Below are 22,988 nucleotides of genomic sequence, written 5' to 3'. Positions count from 1 at the left end.
TTCAGATCATTTCAGCTCCGGCCACTGTGGCCATTTGGGGAGTGAACCAGCAGATGGAAGACACCTCTCCCTCTCCAACTCTCTGTAACTATCTTTAAAAAATAACTCATATGGAAATCAAAAAAGATCCAGAGTAGCCAAGGTGATCCCGAGCAAAAAATAAATAAATAAAAATAACTGATCTTACTACCCTTATGGAAAAGCCAAAAACACCAGGTACGTGGACCCAGCTCAGTCTGGTCTGCTTAGACAGACAACCATGCGTCCAGGGAAGGCTGCACCCCGGACCCCAGGGATGCAGCCTGCAGGAAAGCACCCGTGGGGCTTCTGGCAGCCCAGCCCAGAAGCAGCTGGCGGCCCGGGGGCTGGGGGGTTCTGGGCTGAGAATGTGACAGAGGGATCCCCAGGGTTCCTTCGAGCGAGAACCGTGGTCAGTGGAGCACACGGAGCGGCTACTCCTCGCCTGCAGTGGCCTGTGTCTCGGCAGGGTCGCGCCTCAGGCACACACACACCCCGCACACCAACACCAGGCTGCTGGGGAACAGGAGACTGAGTTCCAGCTAAAGAAAGTAATTTGTTCAACATAACTCAGTTGGGGTGCATGAACGTGTACACTGAAATGATGCCATTCTACCAAAAATAAAGCAAAAACATTCACGCCCGTGTGACTGGCCTGCAGGTGCCACCGGGGAGCAGGCAGGGGTCAGGGGTTCGGCAGGAAGTCAAGCTGGGAGGTGTTCCTAACAGTCCCTGCCTCCAGCCTGCACCCCGACTCCACCCTCCTTCCATGTCACCCAGTATGCCTGCTTTCTCTCCTTGCTCTGTGTCTCAGCTCAGCCAGGGAGGAGGAGACGCCATGACGGCCACGCGGGAATTAAGCTCCATGTAGGGGCGCCATCAAACTCCCAGAAAGCCCCACTCACACTCAACTCCACCCGACCCTGCCTGGTTTGTGTACTCAATTAGGGGACCACTCCCTACCCCACCAAAGTGACTGCTACACAGGGGAACTCCTCTCTGGCTTTCTCCCGTCTGGACCTGGCTTAAGGGTCCTTCTCTGACCTCTCCAACATCCTCGCCCACAGGCAGCTCCGTGGCCCTCACGCCGGGCATCCCTCTGGGCAGGGTGGGCCACACTCAGGTGGGAAGGCACATTCACTTCCTATAAATCAATCCCGCTCTCGCATATGCACTGTTTATGCCTCTGTGGGGGCAAGAACCAGGGACAAACATGGAGGTGCTTGTGCCCATAGCTCAGGGGGGCAGCAGCCCCTTCTCAGTGGCCCTCGGGGTGGGATTAGGGTTTGTGTTGCCTCTCGTCTTTATTCCTTTATTTGTAGTTTTTAAATTTACTACAGTAAATACCGGAATATGTGATTACTAAAAAGCAGGTAGGATTTACAAGAAAAACAAGAGGGAAAAGCTGAACAGTGGCAGCGACGGCCTCCAGAGAAAAGCCAAGGGCCCGAGTCTGGCAGAGCCACGGCCAGGGGCTCCGCTGCCCCCGCCCCGAGGTTAAAAACCACACGGGGGGCCTTGTGCTGGCCGGGATTCCAGGCGACCTGGCTGACTGGGCCTTCGGGGCCTGCAGACATGGAGGAGCCCCGAGGAGCAAGGGGGGACAGAAAACACCTGTGCAGGGTCAGGAACGCGCACCTTTCTGGTGACGTAGTAGTGGGCAAGGGGGGGGGGGCAGACAACACCTGTGCAGGGTCGGGAACGCGCACCTTCCTGGTGAAGTAGTAGTGGGGCACCTCCATCCCGAGGAGCGCCTGGCAGCTGGGAGGCAGGGGGAAGCTGTCATGCAGCAGGAAGCCGTGTTCCTCCGACACGAAGAAGGACAGAATCATCACCTCTGCCTGCGACAGAACGGAAACGCCGGTTTGCTTCCTGGCATCTTCCACTGTGGACAGCACTCACAGGTGACACCCCCCCGGAGGTCCTCATGTCTGCCCCCTTCAGAAAACCCAACGTGTCGACCTGAAGGAAACGCCGCAGCTGTGCACGGTCTCTGGAACATTCTGAGAAACTTTTCTTTTTTTAAAGATTTATTTATTTATTGGAAAGGCAGAGTCAGAGAGAGAGAGAGAGAGAGAGAGAGAGAGAGAGAGAGAGAGAGAGAGGTTCCGTTGGCTCACTCCTCAAAGGCCGCAATGGCCAGAGCTGGACCAGGCCAAAGTCAGGAGCCAGGAGCTTCTTCCAGGTCTCCCACGTGGGTGCAGGGAACCAGGCACTTGGGTTATCATTCACTGCCTTCCCAGGCACATTAGCAGGGAGCCGGATTGGAAATGGAGAAGCTAGGACTTGATCTGTCGCACATACGGATGCTGTGTGACAGGTGGTGGCTTCACCGGCTGTGCCGCGCTAGCGGCCCTGCGACTGACTTCCTGTAGCAGAGTGGCCACCCACGCTGGGCTGGGGACAGATGCAGCAGAGCTTCCCGCTGTAAGCTCCGAGGACAGGCGCTGGGCAGGCAGCGAAGACACTGCGCGGGACGCCCCCGTCCCGTCTGAGTGCCTGGGGTTTGACTCAGTTCAGCTTCTGATCCAGTTCCCTGGGAAGGCAATGGAAGACGGCCCAAGTACTTGGGGCTCTGCCACCCACGTGGGAGACCGGGACAGAGTTCCTGGCTCCTGGTTTCACATTAGCCTAGCTATGGCTGTTGTGGGCATTTAGGCAGTAAACCAGGGGACAGAAGCTCTTTCTCCGTTTCTCTGTGTCACTCTGCCCTTCAAATAAAATAAATAAAAATTTTAGAAGTGAGGCCAGCACTGTGGCAAAGTGGGTAAAGCCACCGCCTGCAACACCAGCATCCCATATGGACACCAGTCTGAGTCCCGGCTGCTCCACTTCTGATCCAGCCCCCTTGTTGATGCTCCTGGGAAAGCATCAGAAGATGGCCCAAGTGCCTGGGCCCCCGACACCCATGTGAGAGACCCGGAAGCAGCTCCTGGCTCCTGGCTTTGGACTGGTCCTTCTGGACCTTTCAGCCATTTGGGGAGTGAACCAGCAGATGGAAGACCTCTCTCCGGCTCTCCCTCTAATTCTTTCAAATAAACAACATAAACCTTAAAAGAGTAAGTAAAGAAGGGTCTCCCCTGTCAGTTTTGAAAACTCTTATTTCAAAAACCCCAGCAGCAACAAGGCCAAGGATGCTCCCCTCAGCTCTGAAGTAGGGAAGATGCCACAAAGAGCCCCGGGCTGTGGTGGCTCTGTCACAGGGCTGGATCCAGAGCAGGTGAGGCTCACAGTCCCCAGGAAGCGAGAAGGGGACGCCCCGCACGGCCTTTCCTGGAGACTGTGTGTGAGCCAGGACCGGCCGCCGGCGGCCTGCCTTCTCCTGCATGGTAACTCTGCTGCACTCGTGGCGCCTTGCAGCACCTGCCTGGGACCAGGCCCCGGCAAGGGCTCTGCTTCTCTCATCCCGAGACAGGGAGGCCGCCTGGGCGTTGCTCAGGTTTGCAGATCCAGGGACTGGGTCCGCGGTTGGAAAGCAGGTGCCCACCCTGACTGCAGATGACCCCGGGGTCCAGTCCAAACACTCGCTGCTGCATTCCGGGAAGTTCCGGAATCTTGGGGCTGGCTACCCTCCCGACCCGTGTGAGGGTCCCACCAAACTCATTCACGGCGAGTGGGCGACAGAGGCACATCGCTGAGCCTTCATGGCCAATGTCTCTGCAAGACACAGGACTGGGGCAGAGTCAGAGACAGGGCCCGGCGTCAGGTTCAGGGGCATGGAGGTGGGAGACCCCACTGCAGTCGGCAGCGTGCACTGAGGGCGACGGCCAAGGCGAGGAAGCTCCTCTGGTGGGGTTTTGACTTGTCTGAGGTCGAGGAACAGGCTGAAAGACGGACAAACTGCCTGGCGACTCAGCTGCGGGATGCGCTCACAGCAGGGGCTCTGCACAGCAAGGGGAGCCACGCACAGCAGACCACAGAACCCAACATGACACGGAAGCCAGCGCGGCTGCAAACCTCAGAGGACAGTGGCACTTGGGTTCTCAGAAGGGACCACTGGGCCCGTGCTGCGTTGCAAGGGTCAGGCCCCTGCAATGCCGGCTTCCCATACCGAGAGCTCTGTGTCCTGGCTGCTCTGCCCTGACCAGCTTCCTGCCAGTGCAACCAGAAGGCAGCTGGCTGACAACCCAAGTACTTGACCTCCTGCCACCAACAGGGGAGAGCCGGATGGAGTTCCTGGCTCCTGGCTTTCACCAACCCAAACTCAGCTATTGCAGACATCTGGAGACTAAACCAAAAGATGGTAGATCTCTCTTTTTCTGTCACTCTGACAAATAATAAATAAGTCTTTGTAAAAAATGGAATAACTGTGGGCCGGCACCGTGGCAAAGCAGGTAGAGCCACATCTGTGGTGCCAGCATCCCATATGAGGGCCGGTTCGAGTCCCAGTTGCTCCACTTCCGGTCCAGCTCTCTGCTATGGCCTGGGAAAGCGGAAGATAACCCAAGTCCTTGGGCCCCTGCACTGGCATGGGAGACCCAGAAGAAGCTCCTTGCTCTTGGTTTCAGATCGGCACAGCTCTGGCCATTGCTGCCAACTGGGGAGTGAACCAGTGGATGGAAGGCCTCTCTCTCTAACTCTTTCAAATAAATAAATAAATCTTTAAAAAAAAATGTACTTTAAGGCCGGCACTGTGGCTCAATAGGCTAATCCTCCACCTGTGGCGCCAGCACCCCGGGTTCTAGTCCCAGTCAGGGCGCTGGATTCTGTCCCGGTTGCCCCTCTTCCTGTCCAGCTCTCTGCTGTGGCCAGGGAGTGCAGTGGAGGATGGCCCAAGTGCTTGGGCCCTGCACCCCATTGGAGACCAGGAGGAAGCACCTGGCTCCTGGCTTCAGATCAGCACGGTGTGCCGGCCGCAGCGGCCATTGCGGGGTGAACCAACGGAAAAGGAAGACCTTTCTCTCTGTCTCTCTCACTGTCCATTCTGTCCAAAAAAAAAAAAAAAAAAAAAAAAAAAAAAAAAGTACTTTAAAAAAGGATCAGAGCACAAGCATGAATTTACAGAAGCCGCTTTCTTTCCGTAACTGCTCAGTGGTCATCAGGGAGAGGCCCACTGCACACGAATCCCCATAAACCGGCCATGTGCATCTTACGCCTGGGGACAGCCATAGGCTTCTAAACACCAAGGTGGCCCAGCAGAGCAGTACCATGGGGTCGGCGCCGTCCTCGGTGTGGGGCTTCTCTGTCGGCTGCGGCTGGGTGCCCGGCGTCACCTGCACGGCCTCACACACGAAAAGCCTGGGCTCACTCTGATCCCAGAAATGGTTCACAGGCACGTGGTTCCTCAGTTTCTCGTTCACAAAGAGGTGGTTCCTACAAGAGAGGAAGACCCATCTCCACCACTGAGACGAGCACTGTGCTGCCTCCCACACAAACTCAAGAGGGGCCTGGCTGCTGGGGGCACTTTGGGACCCGTGTTTCCAGGTGTCCCATCGGAACACACCCTCCACCTGTTTCTGTACCAGCACCAGGCGGTTTTGAAATCTGGTATTGTGACGCCTCTGGCTTTGTTTTTGTTCTGTATGACTGTCTAGCTATTTGAGGTCTCCTGTGTTGCCACGTGATTTTCAGCATTATTTTTTCTATATCTGAGAAGAAGGTCTTTGGTATTTTCATTGGTATTGTAGAACACACTCTAATTTATAAGTATGGGTTGAGGGGATGGCGTTATGGTGCAGCAGGCTAAAGCGCCTACTTGCAATGCTGGCACGCCATACCGGAGCACCCGTTTCAATCTTGGCTGCTTTGCTTCCAATCCAGGTTCCTACTGATGTGCCTGGGAAGCCGGCAGTCGGAGTACTTGGCCCCTGCACCTACATGGAGACCCAGGCGGCGTTCCGGGCTCCTGTCTGTTGTGGTCCTCTGGGAGCAGACAGAAGACTCTCTCTCGTCTCACTGCCTTTCAGTCTAGAAGAGCACAGTAGAGCCCCTGGATGCTTTGAGCCTGGAGGTGTAGAGAGGGTCCTGCCCCCCCTCAGGGTCCTTCTTTCCCAGAACTGGTGGGCCCCTGGCAGTGGACGGCACACCCACTGCAGGTATCATACTGTGGCTGAGTCAGGGGACCTAGGTGACCGTGCCCACTCTGCCCTGCGCCCTCTCATCTCTCAAAGTCTGTTTTGTGGGCTCAGAACTCGGTTAAGTGCTGTATGGAGACAAGATGAACAGGTGAGGCCGGTGCTGTGGCTCGCTAGGCTAATCCTCCGCCTAGTGGCGCCGGCACACATGGTTCTAGTCCCACTCGGGACGCCGGATTCTGTCTCGGTTGCCCCTCCTCCAGGCCAGCTCTCTGCTGTGGCCAGGGAAGTGCAGTGGAGGATGGCCCAAGTGCTTGGGCCCTGCACCCCATGGGAGACCAGGATAAGTACCTGGCTCCTGCCATTGAATCCGCGTGGTGCGCTGGTCGTGGCGGCCATTGGAGGGTGAATCAACGGCAAAGAAGACCTTTCTCTCTGTCTCTCTCTCTCACTGTCCACTCTGCCGGTCAAAAAAAAAAAAAGATGAACAGGTGAGAAGGCAGGCACCTGGGTGAGGGTGGTGCCCACAAGCCTCACCTGCCGCCCCTGGGCAGCATGGTCACCACAGGGCGGGCACAGCACCTGCCCTCCAAGGAGTCAGTGTCCCTCACGGACACCACCTCCTGCTCCAACAGCACCTGGAAGGCGGGCAGCTGGGACAGGCACAGCATCAGGCACTTACTTGGGCATCCTCTGAGAGCCCATGGAGTGCAGGTAACACAGGTCAGTTCCTCTGGAGCGAGACTGGCCCGGTGAGGGATGTGGAATGGGCAGAAGGATGCCTGCTGCTCCCCGGAAGGAGAGCAAGGAGCGCGGCATGGAGAGGAGACAAGCACGGTGAAAGACGACTCACAGCGGAAGGACCGGCCGGTCTCGGGTGGCTCAGCAGAGTGGTGCTGCCGAGCCAGGTGTCTGTGGGGAGGGGCTAGGACATCTCTTGAAGTGGGAGAGAGAATTGGGCAGTTCCACGGGAGCGGCCAGCAGAGGGCGGAGGCAAAGGCCATGGGGCCGGGAATGAAGGTGGTGTGAGGGGATGCAGGACTCAGTTAAGCTGGACAAGAGCACGTGGTGGAGGGACGGCCTGATGGCCCAGCAAGGACCTTCCGGCAGTCGGAGAATAAACCAGGCTCTGTCTGAACTAACACTCAATTCCCGGGCTTTCCCTGAGCCACTCCTCCAGCCCCATGACTTCCACTTCTTTTCGGTTCTGCACGTACTTGCTGCACACAAGCCCAATCTGAACAGCGGCCGCACGGCTCCTCCCGTGACAGAGCAGACTCGCTCCAGGACCCTTTAGAGCCCTGCTCTACGCGGACTAAACTACGGGCTGCATAGAAGTGCCCCAGGCTCTGGGAGGGGGCTCCTGGGAGCAGAGAAGCTGTGGACACACATCTCAGAGGCCGCCTGGGACCATTTCCCCAGGAACAAGACCTGCACCAAGACAAAGGCCTCCGGCAGCCGAGGGCAGGTTTGGAGGCTGCCCTGTCAGCCTGTCCTGGGACTCCCAGGCCATTTCAGACACTCTGGCCACAGCCCTTCCCGGGGTTCAGGTCTACACATAACTAATTCCAGCTCCTTTCACTTGGAAGTCGGACACTGAAGACCCAAGCACCCCCCGGCCGCCCTGGCGTGTTTCTGTGGCAATTTCTGCCCTTCCCAGTGATCGCCGCTGCAGTCTGAAGTGTAACCAAGCCGCGGCCTGCCTGGGAATGCAGCAGCAACCCAGCCCGCCCGACCCCAGCGTACTTGTGGCTCTCCTGTCGGCTGAAGGACAGCGACTCCCCCTGACCCATCTGCGCAGCCCTGAAGTCCAAGACAGTCACTGTGTCCATTTCCACGTCGTAGAAGCAGATCTTGGAATCGGGAACACTGTGAGTCTGGGGAAGAGAAAGCAGGGCTGCTCGCGGCAGCGTCAGGACGCTGGGTGAGGAACCCACTCTGGCCTGCGGAGGGGAGCGTGCTGCTGGCAACGCGAGCGGGCGTCAGCTCTACGGTAACACTCCGGGAATTGCTACTTTACAATTTCAGAGGCAAATTCAAAGAAAGTGCATCCAGGGGCGGGCAATGAGGTCAAGTGGATTAACACACACCGTGGGACACTCACCTGCATGCCACAGTGGAATCCCTGGGGTAGAGCCCTGTCTTCTGACCCAGCTCCCTGCTGACGAGCCAGGGGGGCACCAGGATATGGCCCAAGTTCCTGTTACCCACACGAGAGGCCAGAATGGAGCTCCTATCTCTCTCGGCCTGCCTCGGACCTGAATGTGGTGTGCCTTCGCATACTTGGGGAGTGAACCGTGGATGCAGTGCTGGCATCCCATATGGGCACTGGTTTGAGTCCCAGCCGCTCCACTTCCGACCCAGCTCTCTGCTCTGGCCTGGGAAAGCAGTGGAAGATGCCCAAGTGCTTGGCCCTGTACTCGCGTGGGAGACCTGGAGGAAGCTCCTGGGTCCTGGCTTTGGATGGCACGGCTCTGGCTGTTGAGGCCATCTGGGGAGTGAAACAGCGGATGGATGACCTCTCTCTCTCTCTTCCTCTCAAATAAATAAATCTTTATTTTTAAAAGGTTTTATCTATTTGAGAGGTAGAGTTACAGACAGTCAGAGGGAGGACAGAGACAGGTCTTCCTTCCGTTGGTTCACTCCCCAGATGGCTGCCATGGCTGCAGCAGCACCGATCCACTGGAGAGCAGTGGCGCCTCTGTGGACGAGACTCCTCCAGAAGTCTGAGTCTGGAGGTTTCGGCTCCCAGGACTCAGAGGAGCCCAGAAGCCCTCGCTGATGGAACCTATGAGTGCTCAGACGACCCGGATGGCTGAGGACCCGGCAACCTCCAAGCTGCCCAAGATGGACACAGGGGAAGAAACCACGGCTGCGGACCCATCACCTCCAACCCCATGCTTGAATGTGCTCACAGCCACTGGCTTCTGCAGCTCCACCCCAGGGACTCCGGATCACTGGTTCTGCAGCTCTCCACCCCAGGGGCTCCGGATCACTGGCTTCTACAGCTCTCCACCCAGGGACTCCGGATCACTGGTTCTGCAGCTCTCCACCCAGGGACTCTGGATCACTGGTTCTACAGCTCTCCACCCAGGGACTCTGGATCACTGGTTCTACAGCTCTCCACCCCAGGGGCTCCGGATCACTGGCTTTACAGATCTCCACCCCAGGGGCTCCGGATCACTGGTTCTACAGCTCCACCCCAGGGGCTCCGGATCACTGGTTCTGCAGCTCTCCACCCAGGGGCTCCGGATCACTGGTTCTACAGCTCTCCACCCAGGGGCTCCGGATCACTGGCTTCTACAGCTCTCCACCCAGGGACTCTGGATCACTGGTTCTACAGCTCTCCACCCCAGGGGCTCCGGATCACTGGTTCTACAGCTCTCCACCCAGGGGCTCCGGATCACTGGCTTCTACAGCTCTCCACCCAGGGACTCTGGATCACTGGCTCTACAGCTCTCCACCCCAGGGGCTCCGGATCACTGGTTCTACAGCTCTCCACCCCAGGGGCTCCGGATCACTGGTTCTATGGCTCTCCACCCAGGGACTCTGGATCACTGGCTTCTACAGCTCTCCACCCAGGGACTCCGGATCACTGGTTCTGCAGCTCTCCACCCAGGGACTCCGGATCACTGGTTCTGCAGCTCTCCACCCAGGGACTCTGGATCACTGGCTCTACAGCTCTCCACCCCAGGGGCTCCGGATCACTGGTTCTGCAGCTCTCCACCCAGGGACTCTGGATCACTGGCTCTACAGCTCTCCACCCCAGGGGCTCCGGATCACTGGTTCTACAGCTCTCCACCCAGGGACTCTGGATCACTGGCTTCTACAGCTCTCCACCCAGGGACTCCGGATCACTGGTTCTACAGCTCTCCACCCCAGGGGCTCCGGATCACTGGTTCTACAGCTCCACCCCAGGGACTCGGGATCACTGGCTCTACAGCTCTCCACCCAGGGGCTCTGGATCACTGGTTCTGCAGCTCTCCACCCAGGGACTCTGGATCACTGGTTCTACAACTCCCCCAGGGGCTCTGGATCACTGGTTCTGCAGCTCTCCACCCAGGGACTCTGGATCACTGGCTTCTGCAGCTCTCCACCCCAGGGGGCTCTGGACTGAGGGCCTCCTGCGCCCCACTGCCCTTTAGCTCAGTTCTCACATGGGAAAGGGCCGATTTTACAGAACCCCTCGAGAGCTGGAGACATAATTGGTTGTTGAGAAACGTTAGTGCAAAGTCTCTTCTTGCCCTGTGAAAGAGACTATTTTGTATGCTTTAAAGTTACACTAGGGGCTGGCGCTGTGGTGTAGCGGGTAAAGCTGCCGTTTGCAGTGCCGGCATCCCATATGGGCGCCAGTTCGAGACCCGGCTGCTCCACTTCCGATCTGGCTCTCTGCCATGGCCTGGGAAAGCAACAGAAGATGGCCCAGGTCCTTGGGCCCTGCACTCGTGCTGGAGACCTGGAAGAAGCCCCTGGCTCCTGGCTTTGGATGGGTGCAGCTCCAGCCTTTGTGGCCAACTGGGGAGGGAACCAGAGGATGGAAGAGCTCTCTTCCTCTTGGCCTCTCCTTCTCTCTCCGTGTAACTCTTTCAAATAAATACATAAATATTTTTGAAAATAAATAAAAATAAGTAAAGTTACACTAAATCGCTGCAGAGATGGGGGCCTGGCTCACTAGTTTTTTCTTTCTTTTTTTTTTTTTTTTGACAGGCAGAGTGGACAGAGAGAAAGAGACAGAGAGAAAGGTCTTCCTGCCGTTGGTTCACTCCCAAATGGCTGTTACGGCCAGCGTGCTGCGCCGATCTGAAGCCAGGAGCTAGGTGCTTCCTCCTGGTCTCCCATGCGGGTGCAGGGGCCAAGTACTTGGGCCATCCTCCACTGCACTCCCGGGCCACAGCAGAGAGCTGGACTGGAAGAGGAGCAACTGGGACAGAACCAGCGCCCCCATGTACGGCTTCTGAAATCGGAGTCGCCTTGCTTTCTGGCAGAGCTAACGCGTGCCTCTGCCCTGCAGCCCACTCCCCATGCGACGTCTGCTGGGCTGGTGCAGCTGCAGGCACGCTTCCTCTACACGCACAGAACAAACCTGAGTCCTGCAGATCTTTTCTTACACTTTAAAGTGAGTTGAATTTAATTCCAATGTGACCGAAAACTAAGGGAGAAAATTCAGCCTACCGATTTGGCAGAGAAATGGCCATCAGGCTTTAGTAAAGAAGTTAAGCACAGCTCGACGACCATCTTGGGGTTGATTTCCTGATCCTGGTTAGGGCCCAAAACGTGTTTGGATGTGTGTGTTGCAGAATTCAAATTTGTTCTACGCAACAGGAGTCTGAGATCATTACGCAACACGCGTCTTTCTGAGAAAGGCACAGAGCAGCTGCCTTTTAGCTTCTCATGGTGACACGTCCAGTCATGTCTCGAAGGCTCTCAGACAGCTGCTATTTCTTCTCCTGTGCAGTACCCGTGTTTACACGAGCTGCCCTTCCCAGAGAGGCCCTGGAGTTGAAAATCACTAAGGCAATTCATTTATTTGTTTCTTCTGTTAAGATCTCTTGTTTTGACAATAAAAATCCTGACTACCCTCAAAGAAAAAAGTAAAACGAGCAGAGGGCTTGGGGCAGGATGGCAAAGGGGCACCCTCTGCCTGTACACAGGGGCAGCAGCGTCAGGCCCTGCTGCCTGTGTGGCACCATCCCACCTGCCACGTTCTCTCCAGGCCCAGCGAGGCAGGTCTATTCCTGGGGAACGGAGGTGCTAACGGGGCAGGGCGCCGTTTTCCACTGCCAGGCCCCCGTCCCAGGAGTGCCTTTTCTCTTTAGGCTTCCAATTACCACGGGTAAGCATCACCCACGCCCCCAGGGAGGGCCAAGAACACCGTGTCCCAAGCTGTCCTCTCTGGCCTCCTAACCCCCCCACCACGGGCCCCTTGCACTTCCCTCTCTGACCCTTGCTGGTCTTACTCAGGGCCTCCCTGCACCCACAGCCACTGGACAGGGCACCGGGCCCCTGGCTGACACAGGCTCTGTTCCTGACCACACAGGGCCAGCAGCAGCTGCTGAAGGGCTGGTGCCCCCCCCCCCCCCGGCTGCATGTGCTCGCGCTCTCCCCAGGCCTCCCTGGACCCCCAGCGCTGGCAGACAGCTTCTCTACCTCCAATCACCCAGCTCTGGGTTGCTCTCATCTCAGCCACGCCCCGTCTGAGGGCCCGGGGATGGTGCTGGCAGGTGTGGAACTGCCTGCTTGTCACTTCCCAGCACTTCTGACTCAACTCTCCTGCCACCCCTGCCAGGGGCTCCCCTGCACTCTGATCTCTCCTCCCCTGCCAGGGGCTCCCCTGCGCTCTGATCTCTCCTCCCCTGCCAGGGGCTCACCTGCACTCTGATCTCTCCTCCCCTGCCAGGGGCTCACCTGTGCTCTGATCTCTCCTCCCCTGCCAGGGGCTCCCCTGCGCTCTGATCTCTCCTCCCCTGCCAGGGGCTCACCTGTGCTCTGGTCTCTCCTCCCCTGCCAGGGGCTCACCTGCGCTCTGATCTCTCCACCCCTGCCAGGGGCTCACCTGCGCTCTGATCTCTCCTCCCCTGCGAGGGGCTCCCCTGCGCTCTGATCTCTCCTCCCCTGCGCTCTGATCTCTCCTCCCCTGCCAGGGGCTCATCTGCGCTCTGATCTCTCCTCCCCTGCCAGGGGCTCACCTGTGCTCTGGTCTCTCCTCCCCTGCCAGGGGCTCACCTGCACTCTGATCTCTCCACCCCTGCCAGGGGCTCACCTGCGCTCTGATCTCTCCTCCCCTGCGAGGGGCTCCCCTGCGCTCTGATCTCTCCTCCCCTGCGCTCTGATCTCTCCTCCCCTGCCAGGGGCTCATCTGCGCTCTGATCTCTCCTCCCCTGCCAGGGGCTCACCTGCGCTCTGATCTCTCCTGCCACCCCTGCCAGGGGCTCACCTGCGCTCTGATCTCTCCACCCCTGCCAGGGGCTCACCTGCGCTCTGATCTCTCCTCCCCTGGCTGAGGGGCCTAGACAGGCGGGGGGTTCTTGACCCCACACCAACCAGCCAATCCATCACCAAGCCCGGTTGTGGCCACCACACAGCCAGTCCCTGCAGGAGTAACAGGAGCCACGTGGATGCCAACATCCATCCCTGGTTCACACACAACCCTCTAGGGGCCGGCGCTATTGCACAGCAGCGAAAGCCGCCCCCTGCAGTGCTGGCATCCCACGTGGGCACCAGTTCTAGTCCTGGCTGCTCCACTTCCCATCCAGCTCTCTGCTAATGACCCGGGAAAGCAGCAGAAAGTGGCCCAAGTGTGTGGGCCCCTGCACCTTCATTGGAAACCCAAAGCTCCTGGCTTCAGATCAGCTCAGCTCCGGCTATTGTGGCCATTTGCAGAGTGAACCAGGGGATGGAAGACCTCTCTCTCTGCCTCTGGCTCTCTCTGTAACTCTTTCAAATAAATAAATAAAATCTTTAAAAAAAAGAAAAAGAAAGAACCCTCTGACAAGGGTGTGGCACTTGCTCTTTCCTTCTGCTTCAGGCCAAGGTCAGCCCAGCTGTGCTTCCTGCAGGAAGCTGGACTTGCCACAGCTCACTTCTGATTCTCGCCCCACATCCTGGCCCCTCAGGGAGCCTTCCAGACCCCACACCGTGTCGCTCTCCCCTGCCGCTGTGCCCTCCCCAGCTGGAAACACGCCTGCTGCCTTGGAGACTGACACCTGCTCATCCAGAGGAAGGGCCCGGCCTGCTAACCCGCTACCTGTGGACCTGCAGGCCTGGGGGGCCCGGCCTGCTAACCCGCTACCTGTGGATTTGCCGGCCTGGAGAGCCCTGGACCACTGGACACGCCCAGAGACCGTCCTGAATAAAAGCATGAACGGGCGACAGCACACAGCTGGGCCGTATGGAGAGAGGAGCTCGAGGCGCCACCTGCTGGCTTCCTCTGGGCCCTCCCACACGGCTGCCGTGGTCCTGCCCACACACGTCTTCCAGTTCTCTAAGCACGAGCCTTCAGGGCACACCTTCCGCAGGCCTCGTCACCCCTGTCCTGCCGAAGAATTGGCTGGGACACAGGAACCGAGAGGAGGTGAGGGGCTTCCTGAGGGAGGGGCAACTGTGTCTGGAGAGGAGGGGGAGAGGAGGACGGGCAAGAAGCACCCCTGAGGCCCAAAGAGAAGGCGGGAGAAGGTGGGGGGGGAGGTTTGCCCACCCGGGCAGGGGCAGGAGGCAGGAGCAGCGGCATGAAGGAGGGCAGGGGCAGGGGCAGGAGCAGCGGCATGAAGGAGGGCAGGCAGGGGCAGGGGCAGCGGCATGAAGGAGGGGCAGGGGCAGGGGCAGGGGCAGGGGCAGCAGCGTGAAGGCGGGCAGGCAGGCAGGGGCAGGGGCAGCGGCGTGAAGCAGGGCAGGCAGGGGCAGGGGCAGGGGCAGCGGCGTGAAGGAGGGCGGGCAGGGGCAGGGGCAGGGGCAGCGGCATGAAGGAGGGGCAGGCAGGGGCAGGAGCAGCGGCATGAAGGAGGGCAGGCAGGGGCAGGGGCAGCGGCGTGAAGGCGGGCAGGCAGGGGCAGGGGCAGGGGCGTGAAGGCGGGCAGGCAGGGGCTCACCGGGCTGAGCAGGAAGCTGATCCTGCTCCCGCTGGCGTTGCACCGCAGTGAGGTGATGCCCCCCACGCCCGGGACCAGCGCCGCCAGGCTCCTGCAGCTGCAGTGTACCTTGGCCTCTCTGCGGGGAGGAAGGGGTGCAGTGCGGGTCAGAGGGCAGGCTGCTCGCAGCTCGGTGCCTCTCAGCCCGCAGCCCTGTGTGCTCAGGACGCAGGTGCTGAGGTGAGCAACAGGCATCTGCAGCCTCGGCGCACCCCCCCCCCCCCGTTTGCCGCAGCGGCCCGGGCAGGCACAGCTCCACTCCCGCCCTGCCGCCCTGCCGCCCCGCCAGACCAGCAGCTGCCTGACCAGGCCCTGCAGGCAGCTTCTCCCCTTTCTTTGACTTCCTCAGTTTCTGCCTCCATCTTTTTCTGCTCCAGGACACATTTCTCACCCAGTGCCCTCAGGCGCCTCTTTGCCTGGGGCCGTCTCACGTCCACTGCCCAGGGGTGTGCCTGGGGACTGGGCTGTGGGCAATGGGAGAAGCGCATAGGTACAGAGCAAGGTACATCACAGCCTGGCCAGGTGTAACCTGTCAGTATAACAGGTCAGTGTAGCGCTGGCCCGGCCAGGTGTAACCCATCAGTGTGACGTGTCAGTGGAGTGCTGGCCTGGCCAGGTGTAACCTGTCAGTATAACAGGTCAGTGTAGCTGGCCCGGCCAGGTGTAACTTGTCAGTGTGACGTGTCAGTGGAGTGCTGGCCAGGCGAGGTGTAACCTGTTAGCGTGACGGCTCAGTGGAGTGCTGGCCCAGCCAGGTGTAACCTGTCAGTGTGATGGCTCAGTGGAGCGCTGCCCTGGCCAGGTGTAACCTGTCAGTGTGACGTGTCAGTGTAGCACTGGCCCGGACAGGTGTAACCCATCAGTGTGACATGTCAGTGGAGCGCTGGCCAGGCGAGGTGTAACCTGTTAGTGTGACGGCTCAGTGGAGCGCTGGCCCGGCCAGGTGTAACCTGTCAGTGTGACGTGTCAGTGGAGTGCTGGCCAGGCAAGGTGTAACTTGTCAGTGTGACGGCTCAGTGGAGTGCTGGCCCGGTCAGGTGTAACCCATCAGTGTGACGTGTCAGTGGAGCGCTGGCCCGGCCAGGTGTAACCTGTCAGCCTGCCGGGTCACCATGATGGGCTGGGCATATCAGGTTCTCCACCGAGCAGAAGGCGCTCTGGGAAGTTCTGTGCTCTTTTGGGAGCAGGGACCGTGCTGCACATCCCCAGGGGCGGCGTCCACGGAGCCTCTGTGCCCCCCACCCCCGTCAGGACGGCCCCGTGCACACTGAGTTATTACTGGGGCTGTCACGTCACCCCGCCTTCTTTCTGTCCTGTCCCTGTCTGCCCTCGCTCAGGACGGGCACCTTTGCCGCCCTGCTTCAGCCTCCTGTGTGCGCTACTGCCGCAGTCCCAGGCTGAGCTCCCTCCAAGGGGCCGGGCCTCCTCCTGGACAAGCTGTTAGGAACCACATGGTGTGCAGCAGCTCCATGGTGGAGTAAGGAAATGTGTGTCCACACAGACTGGACAGACCCATGCGGGGATTCTCTGTAGACAGGGTCACGCAAACCCGCAAGCAGAAGGGTTCACAGTGGCGTCTTCTGACCCCTGGGTGCCTGCTACTCCGCAGCCCCTCCCACAGTGAGGATCCGGCTCCTGCGCCCCCACACCACTGCCTTCCCATTCCGCTCCAGCTGAATTCAGCTCCAGGGGGTAATGGTGTCAGAATCCCTCATGCACCCCGTCAGCGCTGCTCTGTGACATGGTTTCCACCACTTCCAAAGTGACAGAGGACGCTGTCCCCCACGCCTTCAGTCGTGACAGGCTGCTTTTACCTCCTGTGTTCCATCCTGGCAACCCCCTCCCCAGCCATGCCCCAAGAGATGGGAAGCGTTTGTGTACATTAAGGCTCCCACTCTGTGAGGGAAAGTTCCAGGGGCTCTGGCAGACGCAGAGTCCCTACCTCCCCTCCCCTCCCACACCGCCCTGCCACCAACACAGAATTCAGGTGCAGTGTCCCTACCTCCCCTATTTGACCATCCCCCCCCCCACCGCCCTGCCACCAACACAGAATTCAGACGCAGTGTCCCTACCTCCCCTATTTGACCATCCCCCCCACCGCCCTGCCACCAACACAGAATTCAGACGCAGTGTCCCTACCTCCCCTATTTGACCATCCCCCCCCCCCACCGCCCTGCCACCAACACAGAATTCAGACGCAGTGTCCCTACCTCCCCTACTGGACCCTCCCCTCCCACACCGCCCTGCCACCAACACAGAATTCAGGTGCAGTGTCCCTACCTCCTCTACTCGACCCTCCCCCGCCACCGCCCTGCCACCAACACAAAATTCAGGTGCAGTGTCCTTACCTCCCCTACTCCACCCTCCCCTCCCACACCGCCCTGCCACCAATACAGAATTCAGGTGCAGTGTCCCTACCTCCTCTACTCGACCCTCCCCCCCCACCACCCTGCCACCAACACAGAATTCAGCCTCAATACGCGGTGTTTCAAGATGTGAGTGGCCTGTTCATGCTGAAGGGAGAACGCACGAGGTCTCTGGCGTCTGCCCACTTTCTAGCCTCCTAACTCAGAAAACAGAATACTTTTATTTGGACAACAACTGTACCTTCGGGAAAGATCAAAGCTTTTAAAGTGAGCCAGGTCTGTTCCGACAACCAGGAAGTTTCCACAGACATCCAAGAAGCAGGGGTTCCCCTCGTTCTCCGAGAACAGCAGCAGCTGTTTGACCGTCCCCTGAGGAAACAAGGAGATTCAGGAAAGCAGCTTTCATGGCGTCTCACTGCTGCTGCCCAGCAGCGGCCACACGTAGTTTCACGCACTGCGCTCGTTCCCACAGTAGGCACCGGCGGGGTTCCAGGGCCACGGGCACAGGCGGAGCCTGCCCTCAACCCTGAGGAAGAGGCAGCTGGCCAGGACGTCCGTTCAGGGGAGGTACGAGACGGAGGGGCAGAGGGGCGACAGGTGGACATCTGGGGAGACAGCGCCCTGAGCCCCGAACGCACTGCCCACTGGCAGGTTGTGGGTGTCCTGTGAAACGTGCCCGGGGAGGGGGGGGGGCTTGGAGGGGCCTCATCAGGACAACGGTCTCTTCCTGGGCTCAGTCCCCAGGGAAGCTCACGTCCACCTTTTCACTGTGTATCTAATACTTCAATAAAACGTTTAAGAAATCAGTCTCGTCTGAGGCGGCCTTCCAGCAGCCGGGAGGAGGGAGGAGTCAGCCACAGTGGAGGAAGCAGGCCGCGGCACTGCAGCAGCACGGGGTCTCCCTCCAGGGCCCAGAGGGCGTGGCCACACCACCATCACTGGGGCAGGCTATGTGCTGAGGTAAAGGAGATGCCACGGGGCTGTCGGCCAGGACGTGATTTTCCATCACTTGTATGTGAAAACTGTCACTCTATCTTCATAACATTTAGGAGGCAGACTCACCCTGGTCCTCTGGGTTTTAGTTCGCCCAGACTCAGGGACGGCCCGCAGCATGCAGGACTCGTTCTGGAGGGGCACTGTGTCAACACGCACCGCGGAACGCAGCAGCTGGGCTGATGTGACCGGCACAAGAGCCGCGTGGCACTAGTGTGAGGATGCTAATTAAGACGGGGCCGCAAGGCACTCAGTGGGCACAGAACTGCAGGAAGCTCCAACGGCGGGCGAGGAGGCAGGGACGCACAGTCCAGAGAACAGAGGACAGGCAGCCCCAGCCGGACTCCGACCTTCACCTTGGCCTATCTTGTAGGAGCTTATCAAATGCATGCAAAACCAAGGTCAAGGGCTGCTTGCACACAGCTGAAATCAAAGAGGCAGGAAACAGCTGACCAGGCTCGCACGTCCGCCATCTTCTGCCCCTTACTTGCTGGATGCCCTGGGTTCAGACCTGAACTTACACCACCCCTGCTCTGGACACCCAGATCTGCACTTCCAGTGGTCTCCTGGGGTTCTCTAGGGAAGTTTACAGAACTAAAGTCCTGCACCTGCTCCACTGCTGGACTTTCAGCTTAAAGCCACCTCAAGAGAGATGCCCTGTGACACTGACGTCTATGAGCCACCTGCTCCACCTCTGATCCAGCTCCCTGCTAAGGCACCTAGGAAAGCAGTGGAAGATTCCCCACTACTTGGGCCCCTACCACCCTTGTGGGAGACCTGGATGGAGTTCCAAGTTCCTGGCTTCAATCTGGCCCAGCCTGACTGCAGCCACTGTTGAACGGACCAGTGTATTGAAGATCTCTCCATCTCTCTCTATAACTTTGCCTTTCAAATATACATATACACACACAAAATAAAATAAAAATAAGGAAAGAAAGAAGGAAAAGCAAGCAGGCTGACCTGGCAGGCTCAGAGTCCTGTTCCTGTCACTGCCTACCACACTGCCTGTCTGTCCACCCTGGCCCTGTTGCCCAGGGGCTGGGCTGGGCCCTCAGCACCCCCCAACGCCGTCTTCCACAGCTTCCTCCTTCTTCACCAGCTACCTGATTCTCCCAGCACATGGGCCCAGATGTTTCTTCTAGGGAGAAGACAGCACGACACCAAGAGCGCACAGCACACGCCACAGCAACCCTCACTGCTCCTGGCTGTGACCCCGGCTGCCTTCAGGTGAAGGTCCCCCAGGGCCCACAGCCAGTCACCCTTTTTATTTTTTTGAAGGTTTGATGTATTTGAAAGAGGTGCAGCACAGCAGGTGATGGGCGACTGGAGTCACACCTGGAACCTGCTCCAGTGTCATCAGCACAGCCCACAGGTGGACCCGGCACTCACCTGCCAGGTGCGAACCTGGACTCGGTTTGGCTCCACGGTGTACACATTTTCCTCGTGCACTGCTAGCACCGGGGTCTCGCACAGGAAGGCACCTACGATGGAAGAGAAGCATCACCACAGCAGCCGCGGGCCTCTTCCGTCGCCTCGGCTTTTAGGACCCGGCCTCCCGGGGCACTGTGTCGCCCACGGGATAAGACGCCAATGACGACGAGCACACCCCACCCGCTGCTTCCATTCCTGCCTGCTCCGCCTCAACCCAGCTCCCTGCTACGGCCGGGGAAAAGCAGCGGAAGATGGATCTGTGTTTGGGCCCCTGCACCGACGTGGGAGACCTAGAAGCCGCTCCTGGCTCCTGCCTGGCCCAGGCCTGGCCATTGCAGCCATTTGGGGAGCAAACCAGTGGATGGAAGACCTCTCTCTCTGTCCCTCCCTTTCTCCCTCTGTAACTCCGCCTTTCAATTAATGAAATCTTTTTTTAAAAAAAGATGACCAGATTGCACGTCCCAGTGCCTGGGTTTGAGACCAGCTCTGCTCCTGGCTACAGACCCCTGCTAACGCACACCCTCAGAGGGAGCAGGTGACGGCCCAGGTACTGGGTCCCTGCCACCCATGTGGGAGACCCTGGCTTCAGACAGCCCAGCCCTGGCCATTGCAGGCTTCTTGGGGGTGAGCCAGTGGGTAGAGGATCCCTCTGCATCTCTCAGATAGTGAAAGGAAGGAAGAAGGGATAGTGAATTTGAGGGGAGAAAAGTGGCGCATCCCTCGCAGGCCTCATGACAGCTTCGTGTGGCCTGCGTCGGGCAGGCGAGGGACTCCATCTGGGCTTCCAGCAGCACCACACCTCCAGCGTCAGCTACGCAGGTGTCTGCCCCCTCATTGTGTGGGCTGCTTTCTGGCTCTAAAGGTTTCCACCAGGGAGGGACAGTGCTGCACAGCTGACGTCTCTCTGCTGCCCTGGTATCGGTGGGCAGTGCTGCACAGCTGACGTCCCTCTCTGCTGCCCTGGTATCGGTGGGCAGTGCTGCACAGCTGACGTCTCTCTGCTGCCCTGGTATCGGTGGGCAGTGCTGCACAGCTGACGTCTCTCTGCTGCCCTGGTATCGGTGGGCAGTGCTGCACAGCTGACGTCCATCTCTGCTGCCCTGGTATCGGTGGGCAGTGCTGCACAGCTGACGTCCGTCTCTGCTGCCCTGGTATCGGTGGGCAGTGCTGCACAGCTGACGTCCGTCTCTGCTGCCCTGGTATTGGTGGGCAGTGCTGCACAGCTGACGTCTCTCTGCTGCCCTGGTATCGGTGGGCAGTGCTGCACAGCTGACGTCTGTCTCTGCTGCCCTGGTATCGGTGGGCCGTGGGCGGTGGGTGGAACTCAATCCTCCTTTAGACAGTACACGAGGAAGGGACCAGGGCAGGGCGGGGGAACTGCTACAAGACAGCTGGAGGCGGGGCCGGCGCCGTGGCGCAGCGGGTTAATCCTCCGCCTGCGGCACCAGCATCCCATACAGGCACCGTTTCTAGTCCCGGCTGCTCCTTTTCCAATCCAGCTCTCTGCTGTGGCCTGGGAAAGCAGTAGAAGATGGCCCAAGTGTTTGGGCCCCTGCACAGCGTGGGAGACCAGGAGGAAGCACCTGGCTCCTGGCTTCAGATTGGCGCAGCTCCGGCCGTTGCGGCCATTTGGGGAGTGAACCAACAGAAGGAAGACCTTTCTCTCTGTCTCTCCCTCTGTCTGTAACTCTACCTCTCAAATAAATAAACAAAATCTTTAAAGAAATAATAAAAAAAAAAGACAGCTGGAGGCAACAAGATGTCAGGAAAAGACAAGACCATGGGAACAATGTGAGGGAGACAGCAGCAACCAGTGCAGGCAGCCCAGAGGCGGGAGGTGGCCAGCAAGCAAGGGGGCAGCCACTCTCATCACGGCGCGATGAGAAATCCTCCTGTGGATTACGACAGCCTGAGGGGCCGGCGCTGTGGTGTAGCAGACGAAGCCTCTGCCTACAACAAAGGCATCCCATATGGGCACTGGTTCGAGTCCTGGCTGCTCCACTTCTGATCCATCTCCCTGCGAATGCTCCTGGGAAAGCAGAAGACGGCCCAAGTGCTTAGGCCCCTGCACTCATGCAGGAGACCCAGAAGCAGCTCCGGGCTCCTGGCTTTGGCCTGGCCCAGCCCTGGCTGTTGCAGCTGTTTGGGGAGTGAACCAGTGGAGGGAAGACTTTTCTCTCTGTCCCTCCCTCTCTCTATAACTCTTTCAAATAAATAAATATATCTTTAAAAAGAGAGCGAGAGAGAGCCTAAGGCTGGGGCTGGTGTTTGGTGCAAGACACTGCTTGGGATGCCTAAACTCTCATGGGAGTCTCTGGGTCGGTGTCCTGCTCTACTTCTGATCCCGGCCTCCTCCGAACGTGCAGCCTGTGAGGCAGCAGTGACGGCTCCAGTGGCTCCGTCTCATTTGGGAGAGCCAGCCTGTGCCCCGGCCCAGCGCAGCCCTGGCTGCTGAGGGCATTTGGGAGATAACACAGCGGACGGTGGATCTGTCTTTCTGCCGTTCTAATAAAGTGAAAGTAAGTAAATAAAAAGTTGTAAAAAAAAAAAAAAGAAGAGCCCAAGGCCAGGATGGGGGAAGGTAGCACTGGTGCGGAGGGACAGCACTGATGGCTACCGCACTGCGCTCAGCAATGTGTCAGAGATCGAGACCAGGCCCCAGACCTGGCGCTGTGACTGTGGGCTAGCGTGGGGAATGATGCCAGGGCCTCGAGATGGAAGGGTTGTCCTGGCTGTCTTACACACGCGGTAGGTCCTAAAGCCAGGCCACTTGCGTCCGTGTGTGGAGGAGGCAGACTTCATTCAGATGGGGCACTTGACCACAGAGCTAAGAACTCGAGTTTGTGACCACCAGGAAGGACCATGGGCACCACTGGAAGCCAGAGCAAGGACCAGTCCTCCCCTGGGGGCTGCACAGGGCATGTGGCCTGGCTGCCGTCTGGACTTTGGCCCAGGGAAGCTGATGGGGCCTCTGGGCCTGCAGAGCCGAGAAGTTTCTGTGGTTTGAAGGCCTTGAGCGTGTGGTGCTTTGTCACAGAAGCCTCAGGAAGCCTGCACTGGAGACGGGTCAGAGGCAGCTGAGTTATACCTGGGGAGCTGCTGGACACGGAACAGTGCCTCTAATCCACCCTGGGACGTCCGCCAGGCTCCGGCCTGACTCAAGACAGGGCCTGTGGCCCTTTCAAGTCCCGCCTGCTCTACTTCTGATCCAGCTCTCTGCTGTGGCCTGAGAAAACAGAAGATGGCCCAAGTCCTTGGGCCCCTGCACCTGCGTGGGCAACTTGGAAGACTCCTGGCTCCTGGCTTCGGCTCAGCTCAGCTCCTGCCATTGCAGCCATTTAGGGAGTGAACCAGTGGATGGAAGACCTCTCTCTCTGCCTTTCAAATAAATAAAATAAAAATAAAAAAAAAAGCAAAGCAAAGCTATAAAAGGCGGGCCCACTGCTGCCTGCAGTCTGGAAACTGTCAGGATGCGGCTGAGAAGCGACCTGTTCCCGGAAGGAGGCTCGGGGAGCACTGTGGCTGCCGCTGCTCCCAAAGCC

General features: G+C 58.8%; 2 protein-coding genes across 11 annotated transcripts in view; one reads left to right on the top strand and one right to left on the bottom strand.

The window, feature by feature from the left end:
- IFT140 (intraflagellar transport 140) overlaps positions 1-22,988 on the bottom strand; it is an 86,656-nt gene that overhangs the window by 42,902 nt on the left and 20,766 nt on the right. For 7 of the 10 annotated variants that reach the window (XM_089321892.1, XM_089321893.1, XM_089321894.1 and 4 more), the window contains 6 exons: positions 19,405-19,496; positions 17,264-17,391; positions 14,618-14,735; positions 7,779-7,909; positions 5,166-5,331; positions 1,728-1,859 (listed from right to left, as the gene is read on the bottom strand). In XM_089321892.1, the coding sequence (XP_089178018.1) occupies positions 1,728-1,859; positions 5,166-5,331; positions 7,779-7,909; positions 14,618-14,735; positions 17,264-17,391; positions 19,405-19,496 (767 nt within the window). Of the gene's footprint in view, positions 1-1,727; positions 1,860-5,165; positions 5,332-6,383; positions 6,493-7,778; positions 7,910-14,617; positions 14,736-17,263; positions 17,392-19,404; positions 19,497-22,988 lie in introns of those variants that run through there. The other 3 variants (XM_089321889.1, XM_089321890.1, XM_089321891.1) reach the window with 2 other exon arrangements.
- On the top strand, positions 7,916-19,398 carry LOC149120662 (uncharacterized). Its single transcript, XM_089321899.1, has 2 exons — positions 7,916-14,103; positions 17,823-19,398. Exon 1 carries the CDS (start codon positions 8,938-8,940, stop codon positions 10,147-10,149), a length of 1,212 nt encoding a protein of 403 aa, XP_089178025.1. The 5' UTR covers positions 7,916-8,937; the 3' UTR covers positions 10,150-14,103; positions 17,823-19,398.

Source organism: Oryctolagus cuniculus, chromosome 19 (genome assembly GCF_051225735.1).
Source record: "Oryctolagus cuniculus isolate XC-2025 breed Fujian yellow rabbit chromosome 19, ASM5122573v1, whole genome shotgun sequence".
Taxonomy (NCBI): domain Eukaryota; kingdom Metazoa; phylum Chordata; class Mammalia; order Lagomorpha; family Leporidae; genus Oryctolagus; species Oryctolagus cuniculus.
Note: the sequence above shows the minus strand (reverse complement) of the source record. Positions and strands in the feature narration are given on the sequence as shown.

Bases quoted from the DNA above. Each gene is read 5' to 3' on its own strand.
- LOC149120662 (XM_089321899.1), top strand. From the start codon at position 8,938: ATGTGCTCACAGCCACTGGCTTCTGCAGCTCCACCCCAGGGACTCCGG.